The sequence below is a fragment of the Opisthorchis viverrini genome, assembly GCF_000715545.1.
Source record: "Opisthorchis viverrini unplaced genomic scaffold opera_v5_206, whole genome shotgun sequence".
Lineage (NCBI taxonomy): Eukaryota > Metazoa > Platyhelminthes > Trematoda > Opisthorchiida > Opisthorchiidae > Opisthorchis > Opisthorchis viverrini.
Window position 1 is genome coordinate 833,563 of NW_008751862.1, and position 26,683 is coordinate 860,245.

Consider the following 26,683-nt stretch of genomic DNA (forward strand, 5'->3'; position numbering starts at 1 on the left):
AATTCAACTGGACTTATCCGAATAAATGGAAGTTAATCATTGTTCGAAAGTGCTTGTGGAATATTTGAGAATATTTGCTTAATTTGATGCAAAGATGACCCAGGAATTCAGTAAATGTCTATCGTACTCCAGTCGAGGTTTGCGATAGCAAATTGGTGGCAAATGGTGGTGTGAAATGTATTCCTTCATAAAGACTAAAGTACATGTACATTTATGCGCAGATCCATAAAAGACACTAATTTTGTTGTGCTTCTGGTGTCCCCCATAAAGATGAAGCACGCTATCACAAGTGAAGTGTTCACACATGGACTGCCGTTGCAGAGTACCTTGTAACGCTGAAAAATGACCACTGGTAAACTGTTTTGCACGTAAGGGCTGAATTCTTCTCATGGAACACTCTGAGCCTGATGCGTCTCTAAAAGGTCGAGACAGGTATTACAGAACTAGAAACAGATGGTGTGACCCAAAACAAACTTATAACTTCAATCGACAGGAAAGGGCTTGAAATCACACAAGAAGTTACTGTTTAAGCAGACTTTGATTTAGTACTGCGGGACAAATTTTTACTTTCCACAAAGAGTTTTGTCTGACCAAGTGGGTAAGCTATCAAACTGAGGCAGAAAGGCAAACAGGCTGAATCATAACTGGTTGTCAGTTAATGGTTTTCGGTGAAAGCAGGTGAATTTGTGTTACAAGAAAGAAACGGATGCATATGGGTCAGGTTTATTTTCCTGTTCCTCAGGCTAAGGAGTGTTGGTTCTTCCTGATAATCGTTTGTCATTTTATGTGCTGTTGATCGGTGCTGACACGTTGGGTTCCGCAACCATGAGTACATCGACTCAGTTTCCACACTTTCCACAATTGCTGGAATGCTTTCTTTGGTGCGCCTCAAAATACACCGGTGTCCTCATATAGAACCAGTTAACTTATTCATGATTTAGCTTCAAAATACTTAAGCCTTTGGCTGAAGTCGGATGATTTCTGTCAACTACTCAAATGTTTTGAAGCATACATGCAGGTCATATGGGATTTCATATAACAAAAGCATGTAGGTGCTACTGCCACCTAGAGCCCGCTAGGATCCTCGATGGTAGGCATAATCTTGAGCCATTTATTAGCGTCCCTCCAGAGATCAGTCAGGTGTCATTAGTGTATACATACTACCGTTCCGACAACAAAGAAAACTATCTTTAAAAGCAGTATTGCTAGATCTGTGGATCTATGGAAGTCTCGAGCTTTCCTTAAAATTTTGCAGTGCTTTCAGACTTTCATATTTTGTGGCGGAGAGTAGAACTCAAAGTCGTGAAAACATTTTCACTGGATTATGCTGGACTGTGAGGCAAACAAAGGTCGCGCGATGACCTCCACTCTATTTTATGTCCTACCATTCAGAAACTTGTTCACCTAGACCTTGTCGAAGGACAATTACTGCAAACTCTTTTCCCCTTCCCTGTTCAAGAAGACCAATCGCGGGCGACGGAAACTATCAAAAAATAGTAAGGTATACTTTGCCAAGAAACTCCGCCCTAACTCATTTTTTGTCCGATTTTCAGTTGGAAACCAATGTGTTTAATGCTTTCCACGATTCGAAGAATCAAGGTCTATAAGGGAAATAATTTGATCGCCAGCCTCCCGCCGCAGTTTCGACTTGTGTATAGATAACGTATCTGTTCTACTGTAATGTATAATCCTATTTTTTACCAGCTTAACCAAAAGCAAGCTATGGATTAACGTCTAAAAACAGCTGCTTCCCAGGTGTCATGACAGAGGGCTAAAACGCTTTCCCGCCATCAGAATAGTTCCACTGGATTTCAGAATCTAAGGGGCTTACCGCTTGTTGAATGCAGGATAGATTGTTGCCACTACTCATTTTGTCTGGACCAACTCACTGACAAAAGGATGACTCCAAAAAAACAGGAGGCTGATTCTGCCTTCGGGAGATCTTTGGCGCATGTTTAAAATGCCCGTCCACCATGACTAGACAAGAGCTCTAACATGTATTGTGTCACCACATTCTCAGTACTCTTTAAAACTTGGCTGATTGCTACTGGCAAACAAAACTGGCTTAAATTAATCAGCTATGCAATATCCACCAAGTCCAGTTTCTAAATTCCAGTGAAATATCAAAATCTTTGGAATTTTTCACCAGGAAAAGCCAACTTCTCCTCCCCCCCCCCCCCCAAATCAAATAGAAAGGCGGTTTCCGTACGACAGCTTTTATTATCCGACGAGATATGAATGAAAAAGGAGGTGGAAGAGACTTTGATAGTCACTTAGATGGGTAGGTATGGATTATTTACAAAATCAGTATAGGCCAGTGAGTATCAAACCAGCTTGGCTTCCAAATAGGGTAGATGGTCGGCTGCATTATTCCACTTCGAAATGCGAAATGATCAAATGTATATGAAAACAAAAAGAATCCAGCTGATGAGCAAACGTACTGCGCTTCTTGATCATCAGAAACAAATGCACACCGGAGAATCCACGACACTAGTAAAACAGGTGAGGTCTGTACAGATAGATATCCAGGAAAAGCAACTTCTCCTCCCCCCCCGACTAATCAAATAGAAAGGCGGTTTCCGTACGACAGCTTTTATTATCCGACGAGATATGAATGAAAAAGGAGGTGGAAGAGACTTTGATAGTCACTTAGATGGGTAGGTATGGATTATTTACAAAATCAGTATAGGCCAGTGAGTATCAAACCAGCTTGGCTTCCAAATAGGGTAGATGGTCGGCTGCATTATTCCACTTCGAAATGCGAAATGATCAAATGTATATGAAAACAAAAAGAATCCAGCTGATGAGCAAACGTACTGCGCTTCTTGATCATCAGAAACAAATGCACACCGGAGAATCCACGACACTAGTAAAACAGGTGAGGTCTGTACAGATAGATATTCCATAGATCTAATCGATCCACTGAAGAAAGAAAATATCTTTGGTAATTTGAGTAAATGATATAAAAATTGAGGCTCCTATTAAGGTGATACATCCCTACGAAAGTCATCAAGTCTGAGTGTAGAACAGAGTTCCGGACAACCATGGTTCCGTGGTGTGGTAGACCCACTCCAAGAACCAGTGAACGCCATGCTGCCAGCTTGGCCAGACATTGTCCAACTTTAACCAACAGGCGAGCCGATAATACAGCTGTAAAGGCCATGTGACCATGTAAGCAATGTACTCATTTGCGAACTGAGCAAAACAAGAGACCAACAAGTTGTCAATAAGCATTGTGCCTGTTTCAGTTAAAGGGGCATACAGTCCGATAATTTCAGGCTGCCACTCTGTGATTAATAACAAGTTAATTACACGTGCTGTGGTGACGTTGTTTGTCAACGGATCAAACATAAATATGGTATCGCCGATTTTCAGGTCGCCGGCAAATATTGAGCTGACTTTTATCTCTGACTCGGTTTCGTTTTTGATATAAACAATGTGATTTGGCGTAAGAAATAGTTGGGAAGGTGAACTCGAGTTACATATGGATTCATTTTTGAAGGATGATTTGAAGGTGACGCGTAGATTCGGTCGCCAAGCATGTTCATCCCTATGAAGAAAGCCGACGACTCGCGTTCTGACGAGATCCCCAGTGATTGTGTCCCGGGTTAGCACATGGTCACCAATTTTCAAGTTTCTCATTGAAATCAAACGTCCATCAGCAGAGTTCACCTGCACAGAACCCGGGAAACAGCCGAACCATTGTGAAGTGATGCTTGCATCTAGTTTCAAAAGGAAAAACACGTTCTTATAGATAAATGCGATGCTACTGATAAAATAAATAAGTAGCCAGGTGAGAAGGCGGTTCAAGGTAATCGAGAAAGTTCTTGAAGCAGAAGCAATCAAAGAGCTTGTAGCCGGTTACAGTAAGTGGTAGACTAGCTTGATATTGATCGAAATTATGTATATTTACCTGTCGTGGACAGTTGCATATTTCCGCATATCTGGTGCGATATGATCCAAGTTTATGCGGAAGAAATGCATTCAATTCGCTCAGTAAAAAGGAGGCCTTATAACCAAGTAGATCAAAACATTCGTCGTCATCATCCTCATCATCATCATCATCATAATTAATCATCATTACATTAATCTGTAGTGGCATGACATCAGTGTTCAACACTGGTTCTTTGATACCGTAAATCAGACACTTACTTTGCTCATGTTCCCCATTTTGGAGGCATGAATACAGGTATTATGCGTCCAAATCGAATAGTTTGCCTTAAGTGCTTCACGTGCTTGTGAATTTACGTTAGCTCCTTTGAACAGTTGGAAGGATTATGGCCTAAGTGAGAGATACACTTGGTTGACGCATCTGAGAATAGCATTCACCAGGCGCTAGGAAAAAATAGCACCATGATGTATGAGCGGGAAAATAACTTGTTGAAACAGTCTATACGGATAACTTCACACTTGTTTTCTTCCAAATCCTTACCTGTTTCTCGGGACTTCAGATCAGTGTTAGATGGAAGCAATGGAAGAATTTCTGATTTCTAATTTCAAGGCAATAATTTCCAAAGGTATGGCTTTGATTCCAATTACTCAGGATCGATGCCGGATCTTTCGCCAGAATCGCAGCTCTTCATATCCATTTCAGAACCAGGCGAAACCCCTTTTGTTGAAATATTCAGAGTTAGTCAACTGCACATTTAGTTAAATCCGCGCTCCGAAAAAAAAACATATTTTCTACCTTTTTCTCCAACCGAGACTTTTGTGTGCACATAAGGAGGCGTGACCGATTTTACAATCATTTGCAACAAATTCGTCCCCCCACCTCTTCATTTCCGTCCTGAAACTTTGCAGCTGGGCAACTAAACAAAGCCGAACAAGAAAGCATTGACCATCCCTCCGCACTTTAGGTACCTGTACCCAGATAATTGTCGCCTCTTTCTGGATGGCAGCGTTGGTGCTGACGGTGATGGTATGACAGCAAGACAAACTTGTTTTGTATCAAGTTGTGTTGTGTGAAAGCAGGGCACCATGCGGTAGGTTTATTACATACTAATGTAGGGCAGCTAATCATTGTTGGGGATGTTTGTACTGATGTTTTGCTGGTGCTACACGCGACTGTCAACCATATTGTCCGATCAGAAACAAGCGAGCACCTGCATGGGCAAGGATGAAATTGAAATACGCTCATCCCCAGGTAAACCCATGTCCCCTGCATTCGCTCGCCTAGGTCTGTCGTGTTACATAATTTATTTATCATGTTCATGAAGAAAAGGAAAAAGAAAAATGTGAATTAGTGCAGTCGGATTAGGATTTATAGTTTTCCTTGAAGGACGAGGCAGATAAAGACGTGTAAAAAGTTGTTCAGCTCTTCCAAGCATGCGGGTAATAAATAACAGGTTTGTGTGTGATAGCCTATGAACACATAATTAGAGCGCATCCTTGTAAGCAATAAACTGAATTTTTCTGTTCACTTGTGTGAGGCAAATGGTACTTTAGCGAAACAATATCTTAGCCTGTAAGTTTGGTTCCTGATGAGGTGACAGGTTTGATGTTACCATTTGTTTTGTGCAGTGATGCTCCAGATATGACGTTGCGTATGATAGCGATTAGCTGAGGCCATGTTGAATTGCCCGGAAAACAACCAAAAACTGTCAGAGAAATAAGCTCTGGTCAGTACGAAACATCAACTCTGTCAATGAAATAGTTGAAACAGTAACCATTAAACGTATGTTTCCGCGGTACGAAGTGCATGGACCGCGAATTAGCAGGACCGATACATTTATTTAAGAAACATATTTTGAGAACAAAAATATCTCTAGATTTCGGTCTATGTCCTTATCCTTATAAACCTTGACGGTTCTTATCAGTTTTCTGCGAATGAATCAAGTGAATTTTTAGTAACTGATAATTCTTGAAGGAGTGAACACCAGTACCCCAAAGCAATTTAGCTAGACACACAGGGAAAAAGCCATGCCAGCTGCAGTCTGTCCTGATTTCGGTCGAATGCCACACAACCGCTGCTGTGCTTCACAATGGTTTAAAACCAGTACATCATTTGTTCCGCCGAGCCAAATGTAGATGTAAAATATGGAACTAAAAAGCAAAGCGCGCCGTTTTAAATACCTTGGTAAAAGTAGCTTCTGTGTCTTGTACTGGGAGACCGTAACCTTAACTATATAAAAGGAATGTACAGATAAAAAAAACTGCATTTTTCTCGTCCTACCTAGATCTGTTACAGTGATTTTGTGCCACTTAAGAAATGAGTCAGCTAAAACAGAATCTTCAGTGGTATAAAATTGTCTAACACATGGGAAAGGAGATTTAGAAGTAGTAAACTTTCCGTCACTCTATTCACAAAATTTACACGGCAGTTTTTGTTTTGAGAAATTTTCTGGAATATCGCCAATCCGTTTAAATCAGCTGTCTTTGTTTACTTCTGGAATAACATACACGCGGACGCTTAAGTCTGATCTTCGTCCATACATCATGCGAATTCCATGTTCTTTAGTTTGGCTGATGGAACTCTTTGTATCGATCAGGACTATCGTTGTTTAAGGTACTCGAACCGGTTGTACAACCATACCGGATGTAATAGAGCTGAATAAATTAAAGATGGTGCGAATTAACATCAAAAAAACCAACCTAGGTTGTTCAAAACTATGATGTGATATTGCAGAGGCATCAACGTGGACAAAAATGAGGGGCATTACATTCATTTTCAGCCAGAGGAATTAAAAATCCAAGAACTTACAGATCACTTGGTTTAGTGAAAAATATCAAGAAAGCTCTGCTGAATAGTTGCTTATTAAGTACAATGTCCTCTAAACGGAGAGAATAATATATTAAATGCCTAGAGTCACGAACAAATCTAGTCGGAACCGTGCTCAACTTTAGGGTTTTGTGACAAGTGAGAGTTTTGCTATTGTTTGCATAAATAAGTACACAGTACACGTGTTCATCTCCTTCAGATGTAATACTGAGTAGCTCACTTGGTCTCGTTCATCGAAAACTGATTATAGTGGCGTTTATTAATGATCACTGGAGTAAGAAAGAACCATAGTCCAAAACCAGCCGTTAACAATGGAGTAAAATGTATTACAAGTCTTTGAAGTAGACATCTACTTTACGAAAATCTTTGCTACCAGTCTCTTCCTTATGACAAGGAGCAAGAGAGGAATATCCACTATGAAGTTATAATGTCCTCTTTCGCCTGCACAAACAGTTCTACGCTCTGACAGCTGAATTGTTGTTTACAGCAAACTTTCAGAGTTCGGTGGTTTCACATTTTAACTTGTTGAGTTAAATACTTTGCATATCATCAAATCGGAAAGATCTGCATTCAGCTAGCGCAGCGCAATGAAAACTGAAAATCAGACGGACCGAGTAAACCAAATGGCTGATACATTATCAGTACATCAGGTAACCAAGAAATGTTACCTTATTTGCTAGGCACTTATAACGTGTTACGGGGTTTTTGAAACTTGCAACGTGCTTTACCAAACGTACATCCAGAGAGCCAAAGATCGTTGAAAAATAGTAAGTGTAGAACCTTGATGATCATTCAACTGAATTTTTCGTCAACGAGCTCTGGAAGTCCCTATCTGAAAAAGATTGCTGCAGTTTTTAATGACGTAACTGAGAATAGTCCGAATTTTTCCGCTATGGTTCATCAACAGAATTTATGCTTTATTAAGGAGCTTTGAGTAACTCTTTCTGTGTAATTAAACCATCAGGCGTTGGAGAAATGAGACTGCAAATTCCAGCAAGCGAATCTACATAACCGCTCACTTCAACAAAATTCATTTTTGTAACGTTGTTAGGAGACGGTAAGGGGGGTTAAACTCCGTTAAAAAACAGCTTTCAATCACTAGAATACAAAATATACGTGTTCCCGTAAGCCGCATTAAAGTTGGCTGCTAGTTATTGGTTCAATAACAGGCAGTTTATATTTTCTCTGCTGTGACATTTTCTTACTGAGCAAATAGCTCACAGAATCTAAATAAAGTTTTTTTTAGTAAAACGGCTAAATTTTCTCCTAAATAACGAGTTTACCAGTCGTGTAAGCACTCGAAAACTGGAACGAAGCTTTCGAGGTAAACTGGGACCGAATTAATTATTTCTGGTGTTGTTGTTGATAATGCCAAAAACGTCTAGTAAAGATGGGTTAACGCCCAAATCCCATCACAACCCAGGACTTGGAGGGGAAAAAACATGTTTCAACCCGCAAGCGGTATACATTGATTGGTTAAATATCCTCTGCTCAGTTATGTTGTGTTTGCTAGAATTATCACACCTTAACTTCGTCATCTCCATATTAAAAATTGATTAACTGATCACAAATTCAGCAGCTTAAAGTTCGCCCATTTTAGGATTTGCTGGGCAGCTTATTCTTTATTTATTTATTTATTTATTTATTTATTTATTTATTTATTTATTTATTTATTTATTTATTTATTTATTTATTTATTTATTTATTTATTTATTTATTTATTTATTTATTTATTTATTTATTTATTTATTTATTTATTTATTTATTTATTTATTTATTTATTTATTTATTTATTTATTTATTTATTTATTTATTTATTTATTTATTTATTTATTTATTTATTTATTTATTTATTTATTTATTTATTTATTTATTTATTTATTTATTTATTTATTTATTTATTTATTTATTTATTTATTTATTTATTTATTTATTTATTTATTTATTTGTTTGTTTGTTTGTTTGTTTGTTTGTTTGTTTGTTTGTTTATTTTATCTCGAAAAAACTCAAGACAATTAAGGGACATGAAATCGAATTAAGGAGGTAAACTGAGTCATAATATGTAAACGAAGATGTTCCGTTGAGGCAAGCAAATTAGCTAAATGATGTATTTCCAGATGAATTTCGCATACAGAAAAGGCCCAGTTTTTATATATCCACCTCCAAGTATACACTTTTGAATACTCTTCTTGTGATAAAGAAACCCAAGCTTTGCCCGATTTCTGTCATTGTGCTAGAGAGGCAAGTTCATTCCCCGGAAAAAGTAACTGCATCTGATGTGCTTACCTGGCTTCACGGAGCAATGGACATGACCAGACCGGCTGAAATAGCACCAGTCGAAGTGAGCGACATAGTATGCAATCTGTGCCAGGACCCCTAAGTTTTCGTTCACACTGCCAGGTAGTCGGTACGATTGCGTAATCAGTTGCACATCCACTGCCCGACCAGCATAGTGGAATTCCTCCATACGCATATGCAACCACTGCTCAAACCGTACCTGGGTCATCGTATTCACATGTGAATAGGGGTTTCGGTTTATCATGAAGGCCTGCATGCTACTTCCTACTGAACGACTGAAAATGCGGTGTCGGTGCACTCCCGACTGACTGGTATTTGCTGTTGCATTTATTGTTGAAATTTTCTGTGGTTCTCTTGGTAGGCGGACCAATTTACTGGAAAGACTGTTTGAGTATATGTCATTGATGCCGCCGAAACCATGTCGCACAAAGCCATAACTGTTGGGATTTTGAACATAACCAGGCTGCCTAGATGAAGGAAGCTTCCTTCTCCATGGCGTCCAGTAAGAGTCAGGGTGCTGACGATGGGGATACCCCAAGGAGTTTCTTCCGGACTGGAAGATAGAATTCCCGGGAAAGTCGTGCGAATCATCGTCAACCATCATCTCTGGCGTCATATCTACAATTCGATTACCATGCTTGGGTCCTTTTCTGGCATTTTGATGACTTTTTTCGCGCATCGTTGCGTATGGTGCTTGGGTAGCAGGAGTCGGATGGCTGCGGGTAGTCTGAATCCCTAAAAACTTTTCTGTCACGTGTTGCTGAGTTCCAGTGTCAAATCTTAAGGAACCATCATCCGAATCTATCATTGAGTTTGGATCAACTGACTTCTCAGAGTCATCTTCTGAAGGTGGGGCCTGGTACTGCGGTGGCGGTTTTATCCATGCTCGAAGAACGCGTAGTTTCACTCTCTGGTTTGCCCATGTGTTCTGTATTTGTGTGGACAGCTTGAGAAGACGATCGCGACAACCCTGTAAGAAATATCGAAAAGATTTGTGAGAGACTATTCAATAATTTGATATCGGTTAACGATGTACTCGGAATGCTAGAAGTGACAGATATACAAAGAAACTTTGAGGAATTGAGTTATGAAATGTGTTCTTATAATCAGCCAATTCTGTCACTTTTGAACAACTACCTCTAGTTTTGTACCTTAGGAAGTTTAACTGAACTGTTTGCTTCAAATAAATTCACTGTGGTCTTTCGTTGAAATTCTCCTATTTGGATGGCAGACCGGAGTAGTTCAGGCCTGAATTTCAGGCACTATTAACAATACACGCATCATTTTGTCAAGGAGCACTGTGATCGTTCCTTACCATTCGTTTTCCGTCGGACAAAATGCTGTGGAGAAAGTATCATCAACTACATCCAACTTGTCACACATTATCTGTCCAACGTTTGATACAATCAAAGCTAAACCCAAGCAATCTTCACCTATTTATTCTCGGGGATTCAATTTCTCAAGGCCGCCAAGCTATAGGCGTTCCTTTGCGAAGGTCACTTCGGGGTTTATTTCTCACTGTTTATTTCGATGCATCAGTAAACAATTAAATAATCAGAATTTATAAAACTTTACTGACCTACCAACTGACTGAACAACTCACCACAAGGACCCCGTGAAAGAGTGCTTAAATTCCACTAAAATCCAACTAAACGTTTCACTCCGTCTGGACACAAAAACCTGCGGAAGTCATCTTTCAACTGAAGTACAAGGTTGCATGTATCAGGAACTATGTAAATAGCTGGATAAAAATGACTCAGAGAAGTGCGCAAAAGTTCACTAGACGTCCTGAAAGCAACGTTGAAAAATGTCAATGACTCTAACACGAAAAATCTCAGCCAGTTTCCAGCCCCTAAATTTCGAAAACTTAAATACGACTTTTTTCGTGTTTTCAGTTTGAGTGCATTTTAAATCCTATTGACTCAGAATTCTGTTACTTCTCCAAAGAATTACACCTTTTGTGAAATATGCTCAAAATCCCCGAAATCTACACGTTCTGTTAATGTCGATTGTCTACAGTTTCAAAATTTCTACTCCCCACATTGAAAATTGTGAAATATCAGTTATTTAAGTAAATATTTTCGTTCAGTTATCCATGTGTACGCATAGTAAACACATGCAGAATGATCACCACAAGAAACCAATGAGTACTCGTACTAAGTACGTAGCATAACTTGCTAAGAAAATGCTGTCAAGTAAAAACCTAGATTATCAGAATGCTACTGTTGTCCTTACCAACGCTGATAGAACCTGGTCACTGTTGAAGACAGGTTTTTATGTGACCCTGAATTATATAGTAAGTGCAGGGTATGGTTGTCACCGAAAAACCCATTTAAATGGCTGCACATTGTTCTCTGTCCGACAAAATGTTAGAATTACTGAGAGTTCCTAGACAGGAGATCGCAAGCTATTTAGTCAGCCCCTCAGATTAGTCACTTAGTGCCCCGACTTTATGACAGTCTTCAAAACCTAGCACACTGCTCATAGGGTTGGTGAAAACTCTGACAGGTAACGACTTTTTCGCCCTTCTTGGGGCCTGTTAGGTAGGCGCAGTGGCCGAGTTCTCGTTAACCTGATGTCTTGCTTGAAATAAAGCTGTACAAAGCTAGTAAAATGTACATATTTGCATGCAAATCCGATTTCGACAAGATATGCAACTAAATCCAGGGCAAGAGCCTGATTATGATGGTCTACTCCAACTGAATTGGCTTCACCAAGAGGCCTCAGGATTTAGGAGGTATTATATTCAAGATAGGCAATGAGCTGCTGCACATAAGACATACTGAGATGATTGGAAAAACTCTTCGACAGCCCACAACTAGCTTTGCAATTCTTGGGGCTCATCAGGTAGATGCAGTCTCTGAGTTCCCATAAACCATAACAAACGAGAGGTACGACCTGGCTCAGCTGAGTCTCTGATCAAAACCACACCTATAACGTTTACTATGTTAAAACCATGGTTTAAAGTGCGCTTTAAAAACTCATGCTAATCAGTGATTTGCCTTCAATCTTCACCTTATTCGCAGACAGGCACATTCCGACTTCATTCGTGTGTTCGGCTAAGTATTACAAAGTTTCTACCAACGAAGCTGTCAACAGTATATCTGTTCTACACAAAATAAACCAAGAATATCGTATGCGAGAGATTCCGATTTGTTCCAGGAGACTCTCTCATCAAAAGTAAATTCGTATGCAAATCAGGTGAATACCACTTTTACTCTAAGTAAATGAAACTCAGGGTTGTGGCGAGTATACAAAGGAGCACATGGGTAACACTTCGTTGATTCAGTAGAAAAATACATTCAAGTACCGCCAATGTGATTCATTTAATTTCCTTGGAAATCCTTGAGTGAATATAAATTATTTAACCGGAAAGCACATGAATGGAACAGGCAGGTACTAATTATTGGCTGCCTGAGAACAAGTGCTTACTTTTGATAGTAAGACAAAGAGTGGACATCGGAATCTATTGTAGCGTAAGATTATATCTTTAAGCCACCGACGGGTAAGCCATAATTTTGAATCTCCCTGGAGATTCTTAAAGTGAATATTTTTGATGATATCCAACAAGGATGGAAAAGCTGTGTAATGCTCCCCTGTTGTCCAGCATAGATCTCATTCACTTGCAAGAATTCTCGACTAAAGTTTGCCACCTTCAAATAGATTCGCGTTCCTTGTTCTGCGGGTTTTGTAGTTAAAAAGTTGAGACTCCTTTAAGGTGAACAGTCATACCTGTTTGGGTGTGAATAGCTACTTCCATCTAGCCACTCTTAAGACTGCCGAACTGTTTGTCGTACTATACCATAATCATTGCTACTACGAGAAAAACCGAAACAAATTGTTTTACTTTCAAACAGAAGTGTGTAATTATGTTTGGCTGCAAGGGTGGGAAGGTATTTAGTTCTTTGAATTTCCATTACCATCCATGCGACGTTTCTTCATTACTTATCTAGCATTTGTTTGCCATGGTAAAAGCTACCCGGATACTGCTTCCAAAGTACCAGCTGGTATTTTCCCACTCATTATTCGTATCTTCGCAACAAAAATAAATATTCGTCCAGCCGTGGCACCCTTTCGGTGCACAACTCCCATGCCACCAGAAGGAAGGACGATGGCTGGGATACTGTTTGATTGTCTAAGCCTAGACAGGGGGAGTCGAGGGGGAGAGGTCGGTTTCCAAACACGGACCTTCCGGCCAGTAAATTCGTGCTCTAACAATTAAGCAATCTGTTCACATGTGACAAGTTCTCTCGCTGTGCCGTTGCTTCAGGTTATCAAAATTGGTCACAGTTCTGGATTTAAACGCTGTTTTTGCACTTATCGTCAGAAATTATAGCAGTGTCTTGCGGTGAAACATAGCCTCTTTCAAAGTCCTCAGGTGCATCCTCCGTGTACGCTTGCTAGTCTACGGCAAGCTATTTAATAAGCTCTCTACCTCCAGTGGCCTCAGGCAATGGTGCCTTCAACTTCGCGGTGAATATTCAGCTGCTCTTAAAATCTCGGGGATCGAAGTACCTATTTCACAGATGTGGAGTGCGCTGACGATATCGATCTCCCTTCGGAAAATCGTACCATTTTAAATAAACTAGTCATTTCTCGCACATGATTTTTCGTGCGCCCCTGGCCTGGGAGTTGCAATATATTGCTACAAGTCTGGGATCAAACCCAAAACTCTCGTCTACAGGTGGACTGATCAATGTGGTAGATAGTTTCGTCTATCGGGGCAACTGAATAAGGCCGGTTGAACTTGCGAGCAGGATATGTGATTGCCCCTGAAGCGTGGCCCTCATCTTATTGTATTACTAATCCCGGGTAATTGAAGTCGTAGCGGATAGAACCGCTGTGCTTGACCACGGTTTTTGTCTGAAAAGTTGTAAAACGAACTGAAGATCTGAAAACTGAGGACTGCTCAGCCTTTGGGTCATAAAAAGAACTTAGGCTGCCGGTGGTTAACCGGGAAAGTGGAAATGAGGCATATCCACACTTCTAGTCTCGTGAGACTAGTTCGTCATAACTGCACTAAATAGTTTCTTTTTTGCCTGTTGACCACTCTTCCAGAGTACGCACATTCTCACACTACTATTACCGGGTCGATGTGATGTACTATATTGCTACATACTTCCATCCATATCAAATTGTATAAGTGAACCACTGCCAGATTTGATCTAGCTACGTACATGCTAGTCGTCTAAAGAGTGAGTGTTTTTCGCGATTATTAGATTAAGGCGTTTTCATGGATGGAGGGGTACTGTAAAAAGGACTAAACGCCATGTCTGAATCAAGCTAACAGTATATGCCGTAGCAGGCAAGCAAACTACCGCAGCAGAGCACTACATTTCATCCTTCACCGGGGGAATTCCACAGATAATTTTTGTGAAGTTCTGTGTCAGGTATCAGGCTGCAAACCATATTTTGTGGGTTTACTAGTCTTGAAATAGTCCACTAGTGAAATTGGTTGTTATAAGTCACAATACGCTAAGCAAACAATCACTGCTAAATCTGTGCCAAGTCATCAAGCATTGTACGAGTATTCACCAAATTACAAGGGAAAGGGGACTAATTAGACAAGGTCCTGGCACAGAACTAGTCTGACAACAACGCGAACGGTTGAGTGATCAGTTATTTTACCCTTAGAGACTCTAGTGGAAAATCTCAAGAATCTCCGTTTGAAACCGATCACTGCGAAGATAATACATCATGAGCAAAATGCACTGTTGAGAATGCATTCAGAATTTCGCGCTGATACCATTAGCTGCAATGGGAGTTGAAATGTTTAAATATCTTATTCGATGGGTACATAGTTTGGTGGGTGTCAATATCGAGAAGTTGCTTATACTCCTTAAACCAACTGATTTTTGCGTACCTATCCACCCGACCAACAAAACTTAGCCGTCCCAAAATCGATTTCATGCTGTCTTGAATCAAAACAGGCACTCCAGATGACACCAGTGTCAGTTAACAATTATGATTATTGACGGCAACTAATTGAGCGATGTTGTTGTGCGCGCTTCAAGCCATTTTCTTCTAAAAGCACGTTTGGCCTAGCTAAGGAGCCCAAGGAAAGCAGCGGTCTGTTCAAAGTTACATGTTCAGATGTAGCAAGTAGTTGCAAGATATTGTGCAAGTATGTATTCGACACAGTTTACAGTGACACAGCTAATGTTCACAGTGTGAGTGACCTTTGAAATGCGATTGCTGCGGCGTGGAAAATGGTGAACACAACAACAACAGAAACGTGTGGTAAAACCCTTTATTGCAAAAATGGAAAAGGTAGACAAAGTGGGTAGAGGGTGGATATCTGTCAACACTAAATATGAATGTCAGAGGTCCACAAATGCTGACAGTAGTTCTGTCTCCAGGCGTGAACCAAACGTTTCGATAAGTGGACATAGAAATTGTTTAAAAAGAAAAAGTACAACGGTGAGATTAAAAACTGATTCAACTTGTACCTAGAGACCAAACAAACTGAGTTCGATACATCACATGAAAACTGTACTTCGTAAAGCAATGCGACGGGAATATTTCCACTTTCGTTGAGACTCAATCAAATGTAATTGTCAAACGTTCCCTTTGGCTTCATCAACTATCATTAAGGGGCTAGTGGATCCCTGTGCAGTCTAATATCCCACTGGCCCAAAGCTTGTCCAGTCTGCCTTATCTGCGCACGTCTGCCCTGGAGTTTTCATCAGTTTCATTTTCCAAGATTAATTTGTACAAATCAAACATCATTCCAAGGTTCCGCAGGAGTGAAATTCATTGAGGCGGTATGACCGAATAGTTATCGGGCGGCTGAAAACTCACCGACAATCTATTAGCGGTTATTTCATATTTCAAGCTCAACATGGAGTGGATTTCTTCGAATTCCCATAAGACCTATTCCTTAATTTAGAGTCCAAATGCATGCCAATAAAAAGATGCATTTAATTTTGGGATACGATTCTGGTAACTTAAGAATCCAGTCAACCCTGCGCTTGTGAAACGGTTTTCGCCTTTAGATGGTTAAAGTAAACGAGAGATTCAATAACATCCTGCAATAAAGCAGTGTCAGTCTACAAATGCCTGTTCAAAAAATATTTCTTTGCGGTTTCCTCATCTAGGTTCCACGTGTCTTAAACTCCGTAAACCCTGCAGGAATTCATTTATCGCACTGTAAGACAGGAATATTTGCTAGGGAGCATAAAACTATCTGCCAGAATATTGTGTTCATTGAGCTCTCATTTTGCAGAATATACATTAATTCCATACATTAATTCAACCAATCCTGCTGGTTGAGAACAGTTTGCTTTTGAAGGTCGCAAATTGCGACCGTACGCTCAGTTCTAGAGCTGTTCCAGTTAAAACAGAACCACTGAGGCCAGCAATCCACATACATAGAGATGCTTTTGTCCTCAACTGTCTATCCAATGATAGGCCCATGAGGAGCATGCGTAATACTAATTGTACTGTCGTTCCTTATGGACACAACTTAACCAGCTAAGCCGGAGAAACGTGAGTATAAAAGCAGCAGCTTTTGAACTCCCATTTATCTGCACTGGGTGACGTCTATACTAAATAAATTTGTGTTCTCCTCTACTCAGATTGCCCGCTATTAACCACATACGCTCGTTACAGACAAATTTGCTTACAACAAAAGACTCAACTACGACCCAGGTGAATCTATCATTTATAGCAGTATTCGACTGCTCAACAAATACCGCCGTTTGTTGTTTAAGATATCAGAGAAGGTACTCTTAAGTCACTTTTCACGAGGTTGCTGATACAAGATTTATAGTCCAATTTCTAGCTAGGATTTTGATTTACCTTCCCTTAAAACCAAATTTGTTCGCGATTAATGTTAACAGAAAATCAACGACTGTGATTACTTGATGATCTCCAAGAAAGATGAAACGGGTCATGGATTGTCGAAGAGTTCTTAGAAACCTTTTGAGTAGTGTTCTCTCAACAACAAGAACTGATTTTTATACAAGTTATCAGGAAGCTGCTAGTTTACATTAGTTTCTATAACAACTAACTGTCTGGAACAACTTCCATCGACCAGTTAGGTCAGTGTGGGCTGTTTTTGGTCATACTCTCCCGAAATGAACGTAAAAACCTAAGTGGGAATGCCTGAAACGTACTTCACTTGCGAGTACGACCAGAATGAGCGGGAAATCAGTATGCATTAGGCAGATCTATATAGACAAGTAACACAATAACTGTGCAACTATATGATACGAGTGCGGGATGAGACCCATTACTGGTTAGACACTCACTACTGTGACGTCAATCTTAGGTCAATAAGAGACTTAAATCAGTCACTTCTTGTAATTTGTTTAGTACTGCTGTTATACAGAAGCCTCTTCACCTCGCTTTTGAGATGACATTAAGTTGAACAATAAGCCTGGGTAAGTGAGGGGGCTGCATCTAACTGACGAGCCCCAAGAGGTAAATTAAAGTTCGCTATCGACTAAACCCAGCTAACATGAAAATTAGCGTCGTATCGAAAACTATTCCAACATCCTTACTATCTGTTTGGCCTAATTTGAAAATCAGTGACCATATCAATTTACGATAACTTCCGTTACCGTTCAGACTTTTCACCAATGAACATTTGGCGAAGTCAGCAAACCAATTTGGCATCTTATACGTTTCATTTGGATTGCACAAAAGGTCAGACCGAAGAAACTCCGTATACCTAACAGATGCCTTCAGTTCACATAGTTTCCATCAAAACCTAGTGTCTCAAACATCCGGTGCTCTAATTTCTCCTGTAACTGGACTGCAGTTTCCATGAATGATAAGTAAAATTTGTCCAAGAGACAAACAAGGCAATCTCTTACCCAATGGGTTGCCGTTTTTCTTACATCCTCAAGGAAGAAATTACTCGATAGGAATCTCTTTAGGTGGATGATAGTTTGCTCATCAAACTGAACACCGTCCACATAAGGTGTACATTACTGCCGGCTTTGTCTTAGTTAAAGAAGGGGGCGCCAACTTAAATTCCATTGAATAATAATCTAAAGTTTGTGAACTCCAGCGTGATCAAACTCTTCCATAGGAGGACAACCACAGAGGAATCAAACTTGTGTCCATGTAGATGTTTGTCTTCTGATGAGGCAACTGTACAACAAACGCTTTTTTACTACCGAAATTCCCAAGTAAAAGCATTCATTTAAGGGACTTTTCAGCTAGTTTTATGATAACAATCTTCTCTGATGTAGTGACTACGATTGAGATTCTCAAGTATTTCCACAGGTTCACTCTGTTAACCAGACCATTACGGTTGTAACCCAGAAAGACAAATTTGATGAACACACTTTCAAGTTAAGATTTTGCGTAGAGTTAGTCAAGTTGCTTCAGTCGGAATCGTCTATTCAAATGGTTTACCTAGAGACCTGGATAAATTTTAATCAAAAGAATCCCATGAGAGATAAGTTGACTCTCCCTGCAAGAGAAGGATCTGTCCAGGCAAAAAGCTAATTAGTGTTCTTTTGTGCGTTTGATGAGTATTTCCTGGAGTCGACTCGAATTTCAGTTGTATGCATTCAAAGAGTTCAGATGGTGCCACCATTAGCATCCTGACTTTTTCCGGGAAAGAAGCAATTCACTATACTCCTAATCGACTTGATTAGGACTTTGGGGCCTTGTGATTAACCAAGTGCACAGGGAAGACAAAGCAGCCGTTCGGACAAGTTTATACAGTTCATTCTAGCGGGACAGTTGAAATAACCAGAAGGAACCGAAAAAGCACACTTTGTGTAAGCCAGGCACAGTATCGACTAAAGTCCACTGAATTACACAAAGCAGGGCAGGCGCAATGCGCTCCTAACATGTTTAGGCAGCAAGTAGAGACCTGGAGCGAATAATCAATGAAATTTCTCTGTCACTTGGCGTTACAAATAGAGAGATCGTTAGTTTTAAGTACTATAGCAATTAGTAATGGTAAACTTTGACCAGTCGTCCAATCAGGTCGAACTTTGTGACAGGTTACAAACTGATATTCATGATTTTATTAGTACATCCTCCAGGAAGACAATCATTTTTGGCATGGCGGGTTGTCGGTTGTTTTGGGATTGTATTTCGTCCATAATCTTCGTCGATTTAGTAATAGTGGATAATAAACCAGGATATATTTAAATGCCTCCACAGATCCAAGAACCGATCCGTTTGCCATTTTTTCCTTCAGATACAGGAAGTACCGTTGTAAAAAGTTCACTGAGACAAGTCAAAACATACTGGCTAAGTAGGCTAGAATGAGGTCGTTGATATTTCTTCTCAAGGAAGAAACCGTTGAAGTTATTTAGCACGTTGTAAGGCAAAATGTGTTTTCATGTTAGGAATTGCGCTGGGTTTACCCTATAAATACACCAAGTCCCAAATGTTTATGATGACGTGGTGCATGCACTTCTACAATGTGGAATAAGCCATTCAAAAATGAATCGCAGAACGGCAGTTTCCGGGAACACTATTGGTTAAATAGCGGTAAAATAAGCCAAATGAACACAAGCGGATACCTGGAGGTTGTCTCACCTTAGTTTTCACTTTAAATTTCTAAGTGAAATCTAAGAAACAGAGTAGTTATGATTTTAGGCCTAAGAACGAAAAGTCAAGTTTGGTCCCTCCATAATGAACTTGTGCTTAAATACTGGGTAACTAAAACCAAATACTGACAGGATGCACTTGTACAGGACGTTGTCTGCTGTTTTTCTTCATCTTTGGCGTTTTATTACTTTTCCGAAAATCAATCTGCAAGCCCACGAAATATCCCGCTTCTTTCTTATCCAGAGCACGTGACGGGTCCCACCATCAAATAAAAAGATAGCTAATCAAGCTACGCTCCTTTCATTTTGCAAATGTGATGCGTTCGAGTTTCGGTGTCGTAAACAGTGAAAGGGTGTAAATATAGTTCACAACACTGTTAAACTCAGGCTTTGGTTGTAAGCCTCCAGCAGTGCAATTATTTTTCACCTGTAGTTAACGTCCACCTCCACCTTCCAAACAATAGCCGCAGGGTTGGATATCAAACAGCCTTTTTTGGAGTGGCAATTGACCTTTGAAGGCCAGTTGCTGGGGCTTGCCGGAATTCTCGATTCATGGCGCTACAAACAGCCGGACAGAGTAGAAGAGCAACAACCTTGTCCAAGTCCGTAACCGCAATCCCCGTAGAAATGTACTTGTCAGTGCCACACACATGTGCGTACAGTGTCAGACGTTGTTTTTCACCTCGTTTGTGTAAACACGTTTACGATACACAATGGGCAATTGTGGACAGAGGCAAGCGTGGTCATGGGTTTTGACCTTAGGTGGTTGCAACGTGTCAGCTGCATGTTGGTTGCCACCATAAACCCAGCTAGGTGAGAACCGAAGCATTCGTATTCAGAAATAAGACCATCCCAGCTAAGATCAGGGTGCATTTTCGGCTCCAAATTCATGTAAGTTATATTACTGGGTAGTAGGAGAAATTAGGCAGGTTGAACCCAATACCCGCGGAATGCGGGAAAATAGCCAAGACGACGCGTTAGTTTGACACGTAAACCTCCGAATTAGGATAAGTGTACAAATCCGCCGTTTGATGACAGTCGTAGGTCAGAAAATATCAGCAAAGAAGACGTAGACCGATCCAAGAGGGACCGCCAGTACATTCAATGAGTGAATGATTGCAACCCCACTGCTCCGTCAAATCATGTTATTGAAGATGCACAAAAATGAGCAAAAATGATACTACCGATGGGTAGCCAAATGTTTTAGGTACTCAGTAGTTCGAGAAGGAACTCCTCGCAAGAAATATCTGTTTTGATCCATTTCTCGAAATGGAGATTGCAGTACTGTGCCAAACGAAATGGCTGATATTTTGCTCGGTGTAGTCGATCTTATTTCACCTACATCATCTCGTTAGAATCCTGTATCGGTTGTTTTTCCATACTGTTGCCTGCTAAAGCACGGGCTGAGTGTTGAGGTGACGCACATTCCCGATCCATAGACACGTATTGTAATACAGTGTGTGCAATTATAGACTGTTGTCAAAGCTCGCTTTAGTAATGTCGTAGCCTAACATTTTCCGTTAGATGGGATGCAGTAAGACACAGTGCCCAGTTTTTTTACAAATAAAGAATTAATAGTGCAATTAAAATCTAGGACGAATTTACGCCAACTTTCGGCGATTGGAAGTTTGGAAATCACTCAGGGAGAATTGTAACGGGAATTTGAGGAGACGGACTGAAGGCGTTTATTTGAAGGGGCTGTGGTTGTAATCTAAAATTTCCGGTTACTGAACTACTTAGCAACAATTCTGATCTAGCATGAAATTTGTTATCCCAGCTTCCAAGGTCAAACTACCCGCTTACAGCAAGGCCAAGTCAGTTTGGTTTGTGTCTAGAAGACGTAGGCCTCTAGGGTGACAGTTCCAAACATTTGAGCAGATTCTTCACGTCTGTTATTGGTTCGTGGGTTAAGGTTTGCGACGCCCTGGACTCAATCCTAAAATTCACATCGCCTCGAAATTCAGCTTGAACTGTTTGAACAGACACGGTAGTTTGTTTTTCTTATCCGGTAGTAACTGAGCACTCTTCACTTGGTAACATAGCCTTAAATTGCCGCTGTTATCTTTCACTTTAAAGATATCAAGCATTTCGCCAGAAATATAAAATCCTGCCATCCTGTTGGTACCGCTGGGATTAGATAAGATCGCTCTGGTAATCGACATTAAATAGTAAGGACTTGTAACCATAGTACTGCTAATCAATCCTTTTTTGAAAATACATCCTAATGTATCAAATGCATGAGTTCATGTATAAGACAAATATCTAAGTAGCCAATCACGTCAGAAAATAACAGATAGCCCTCGAATGCTATATAAGCGCCCGCAGGCAAGGAAGAAGTACCCACTCAACTGCGCACCGATGATGTCTCCTCGTATGGTGACGAAACGTTTGCAAGCCAATTGCCAAGCTCGGCGAACAGATCAACAGCCACCTGATCAACAACCAATAGATCTGGGTCTCTTTGACCGTACTGAAGAGATGGCAACAAAATGGCACAATCTTTAAAGATAACCATGAACGTATCGTTAAAGGGCGGATACTGAACATGATTTCGAACAGGAGGTAAATCCGCATAAACCAATCTCCGAACAGACAAGCTCCTCTAGTGCTTTCGAAAAAGTTCAGTCATGAATTTCAGTCATGTAGTTTTAAAAGCCTAAAAGTACGTGAGAAGCTCCGGTACAGCATGCAGCACACTGGCAGCACTTGTTCACTCAGTAAACGTTTGTCTGTAATGTCATCCGTATGAAATATTTTGGACATTTTGTTTATGCATTTCCTTTAGGAAGCTTAACAAAACATTAGTAACGTCACAAGCAGCAAGATGGCAACCTAGCGAATAGGCTGATGGACCAGGAAATCATTCTGTCTGTAATCAGATTGGTCCTCCCCCCCCCCCAAACTTTCCGAAAGCGGATGTAGTTTGCTGAAGAACATAATGTTGCCGAAGCATACCAACTAATCTTCAATTCTGAACAAAAGTGAGCGTAGGCATATCCTAGAAGTTAAGAATTCTTAGATAAACACCAGAAAGCTAGTTGTGAAGGTTGTCCAAACTGGTCGAACCGCCTGCATTTTAGCCGTTGGTTATCCATAAGAACGGCGTCGTTAATGATGCCAATATCGGGCAGCATCACGGGCCGCAGATGACAGATTTCGGGTGGCAAGAGTGTACACCTTGACATTTCAGTAGATAGCAAAGGAACTTCGAGGTAACGGTATGACAGATATGGATTGTAGGTGGGTAAAACCAATATTCTTAGAATAATATGAGCAATATTATCGTTAATGATGCCAATATCGCCGCAGATGACAAATTTCGGGTGGCAGGAGTGTACACCGTGACATTTCAGTAGATAGCAAAGGAAAATCGAGGTAACGGTATGACAGCTATGGATTGTAGGTGTGTAAAATCAATATTCTTAGAATAATATGAGCAATATTTGAACTGTTGTTTGAAAGATGTTCATCTAAGATCCTCAAACAACGGGTCTATAAGTCCGTTGTGTAGCAATCTTCAGAGACAAAGAAACGAATGTAAGAAAAGGACCATCCTATTCAGCATGGACCAGTTTTCGATGCTCGGCCTTCGTCAACTTCGTTCATTGTAAAAAGATAACGGTGACTATCAGACTAGTTGATCATTCCCATCGAGAGCATCGATTAGGAATTCTATTGTCTGAGAAAATAAACTTGCAGATTACAAGCTGGTTGTTTTACCCTGAATTTTCATCTCTGGATATAAATTATAAAAAGAACAATAACCCCAGAGCTTCCGGGAAAAGTAACAACGCCAAGCACTATCACACTTATCAGTCTTCCCGTGAACCATTATCCGGCTCTTTTTAAAGTGCTTTCAACGTCGCCGGATGTGTTCTCTTTTCCATTCAGTCCACTTGTAAACACTCGAGTCATTGTCGCTGTCCTGCATGAACCAACCCAGATTTTGGCCACAGGTCTATCCCGTCTATCAGAAAGCTGCATGAAGCAAAAAAGTCAGGGGACACTTTACCACCCATTTTATCATTTATCTAACAAACGGAGTCGGGAAATTCATCGTTCGCTTTTGGAAATCGGTCTCCTAATGCTCCGTGGTGCTTAGGATGTTACCCAAAAAGGCGCCGAAATAGACCATTGTGTCAGTACCTTTATTACACACAGACCAATGTCTATATGGTGTGCACTGAAGTCGTCAGCCGGAAGCCGTTTAGATAAAAATTACAGTATAATGACTCCACATGGATTTTGATCCATTGGCTAGGACGTCTTTAGCACACCGGAACCTGCGCAAGCAGCTGATGCGGGTAGAATGCCGTCCGCTCAAATGGATTTGCAACCATATGGCACATGTGTAGTTTGAAAAACTCCATGCTCTACTTCATGGCGACATTCGTGGGGTGGTCCGTGGATTTTGTTGCAAAAGCGATGGGTTGACAGGTGGCTGGGTACAGATTTGTTTCCTCTGAAAAAGTGAATTTTCTTCACGGAAGAATTGAAGTATTCGAATTAAACGGAAGAGTATTTATCTTTCGCTAGAAAAGCGTTTGAGTTTACATCTAATAAGGCGTCCGGGAGTAATGTTGCACTAAAGCAAATAAATCTTGAAAACGTTGAAGACTGTGGCACTTAGATTGTTGGAATTGAAAGTATGGTGAGAAGTCCATCACTTTAACGTAAGGACTTGGTTAAGATTAGAACTCCACTATGTCAACTAGTCCATAACAACTAGCCCATAACTTAAACAAGTGTTCTGCAAATGAATAGAATGTCCTCATAACCTACTATCTGATACATGTTGGTAGGCTTCAAAGCGATCTGTGGATACGAGGTCATAGCACAAGCAAGAACTACTTCCCGCCTTTCAAATATTTCTATGAGAAAAATATTGCATTTGGTCCGAAATTTGGTAAGCTGCAGTTTGAAGGAGGTTGAAGTTATCTGGTGATTTATAATAAAAGTCGCGTCAGGTAGTTTTGTTGAGCGTTGATCTGTTTTTCTCTAATTTCAAACTCTGGATTCAAGAAAGAATGTCTCGCAGTTGTTTATTACCACATTCCGCCAACCATTGAGCCCGTAACGGATTTTCTAAGGCGAAGCCTGTACTCCAAATGTAACGTCGGCTTTATCCAAAAAGCCCATTTCTCCTCTGACGGGCTGCTAAAAGCAAATCAGTTTCTCAAGGTCCCCATTTTGTCTATCTACGTCTGATGCTTAAAAACTGACAACAACTTTGGGAAAGAATTATATTTAATACACTCTGCTGTGCATGCAAGCTTGTGTAAACCACAGCTACCTGGAGGTTAAAGTAGTCATTAACATTACGATGGTACGAAGTTCGCGTAGCCGATTTTTCCCGTTTCGTTTCACAAGTTTGGTAGAAGATTAACGCACGTGAGCTGAGTTCAGTACAGATAGCTTTTGTTCATTATAAAATGTAGAACAGCGAATTTGCCTGCATGGAAAATAAGACGCTAAATATCTTGAGTGTAATTTCAGGTTGGAAGGGAAAATGCAAGCACCGACAAACGTGTTGTTGTCGCACCTGATGTTGATAAGGAACTTAACGCTACAAAAAGCTACTTAACAGAAAAATTGCGTTGATAGTAACCGCTATTGCCCGTAAAACAAAACCTGTTCTGACCCTGATGATGATGACGATGATGCATTTTTGAAATACAGTTCATCCCGGTTGGCTTACCAGTGGTTCCCAGGTACTGACAACCATCAATTTGAGTAAACCACTAGTGAAATGCTAGATTGCTTTAGCCTGTCTATAGACAGGAGTTCTATTGCTCCTTCTCTGTTTCTTGTGATACATTCAGCCAACTTTACTGGACCTACATGGTATCCTCGTTTTTCGCAATGCAGGTGTAACAGCAAGTAGGAATACCCGTCTTCAAGATGACGAACTCACGTTGGTTGTTCGAATGACTGCACTAATACAGCGAAGGACTGAAGAATTGCTTGCGGTTAGGCTACCTCAATAGACAATTAGATTACTCACTGCAAAGTACTCTGAAATTTCCAAAGAAAAGTTCTATCTTTCAAACACTTTAGTCTTGTCAAAATACCCTCCCAGAAAGTAGACAATTCGCTGAGCTAGGCAATTTGATTGCCGACGTTTCAACAGTAATCAAGGTGACATCATCAATGAGTTGTTCGGAAGCGTAGTGGAGCGTAGCGATAGGTCCTTGATTGTGCGCTGAGTAGTGTTGCACTTGTGTTAATATACGTGCTGCTAGACGGGGCTGACCTTCAGTCACCATTAGTTGTCCGGTCGGGAGGTTCCACTGGTTGTTTTGTTATCCCGTGTTCTGATGGATCGACTGAGCTTGGTCTCCACTCATCTTGTACTGTGGTGGATGGTGAAGTAACCCCCGTCCTTGAACCCTATGGATTCCAGCTTTTAACCTTCGTTGCCGTGTAGTGCTACGCTTCCAGAAAATCCCTTCCGTGTCTCATGTCCCTGTATGCCAAGCTTCTTGCGATTTTCTTATTAAATTTATGACCCTATGGTCTTTATGTATGGATTTTTAGGATGGTAGGTCGTCTCCTGACAGCCGCGTTGTATTCCTTTATTCGTGTTGCAAAACTTGCCACCAGTTCTTCGTTGGACAAAGTAGGAGGAAATTATGCACAAAAACAGATTGTCCAGCTGAGCGAGTGAACCAGCAAACCTTTACACTACCTGGGGTACCAGCGTTCTCTCCGCTAGCAGTATTTGTCTCATTCTCACAGGTTCGAATGATAATGGGTAAACAGTTTTAAGCGTCATGTCAATAAAACACATGAGTAATCCTATCAAAGTGACTGTTGAAAAAGTCAACTCAATGTCGTCAGAAAGCTACCTGTATACACTAATGCGAATATGTTGGTGGGTTTTAATATAATGTTTTTTTCGACTTCGAATTAATTCTGGCATGCGTGTTTACAGACTGTGAGCAAACCAGCCACAAAGCTTAGAGCTCATGTTTTTTTCGCTAAGTGAGGATTAGTAAAGATGGTTACAGACATTCGCTATTTAAGATTCAGGTCAGCTGCTATCGAGACTTTAAAAATTCAGTGATCATTTCTTTAGAAATAGGCTGGTCCGAACAACCGAGTCTCATGGATACATCGGTAAGAATGTATTGGTTGATTATGGCTT

At 40.5% G+C, this 26,683-nt stretch overlaps 1 protein-coding gene across 1 annotated transcript in view; it reads right to left on the minus strand.

Annotated features, from left to right (window-relative positions):
* Positions 1-2,576: 2,576 nt before the first annotated feature.
* Positions 2,577-26,683, minus strand: part of T265_08200 (hypothetical protein) — a gene marked incomplete at both ends in the record, with an annotated part of 50,198 nt that continues 26,091 nt past the window's right edge. The window contains 2 exons of the mRNA XM_009173929.1: positions 2,577-3,722; positions 9,005-9,986. Coding sequence (XP_009172193.1) covers positions 3,010-3,722; positions 9,005-9,986 — 1,695 coding nt within the window. The remainder of the gene's footprint in view (positions 3,723-9,004; positions 9,987-26,683) is intronic.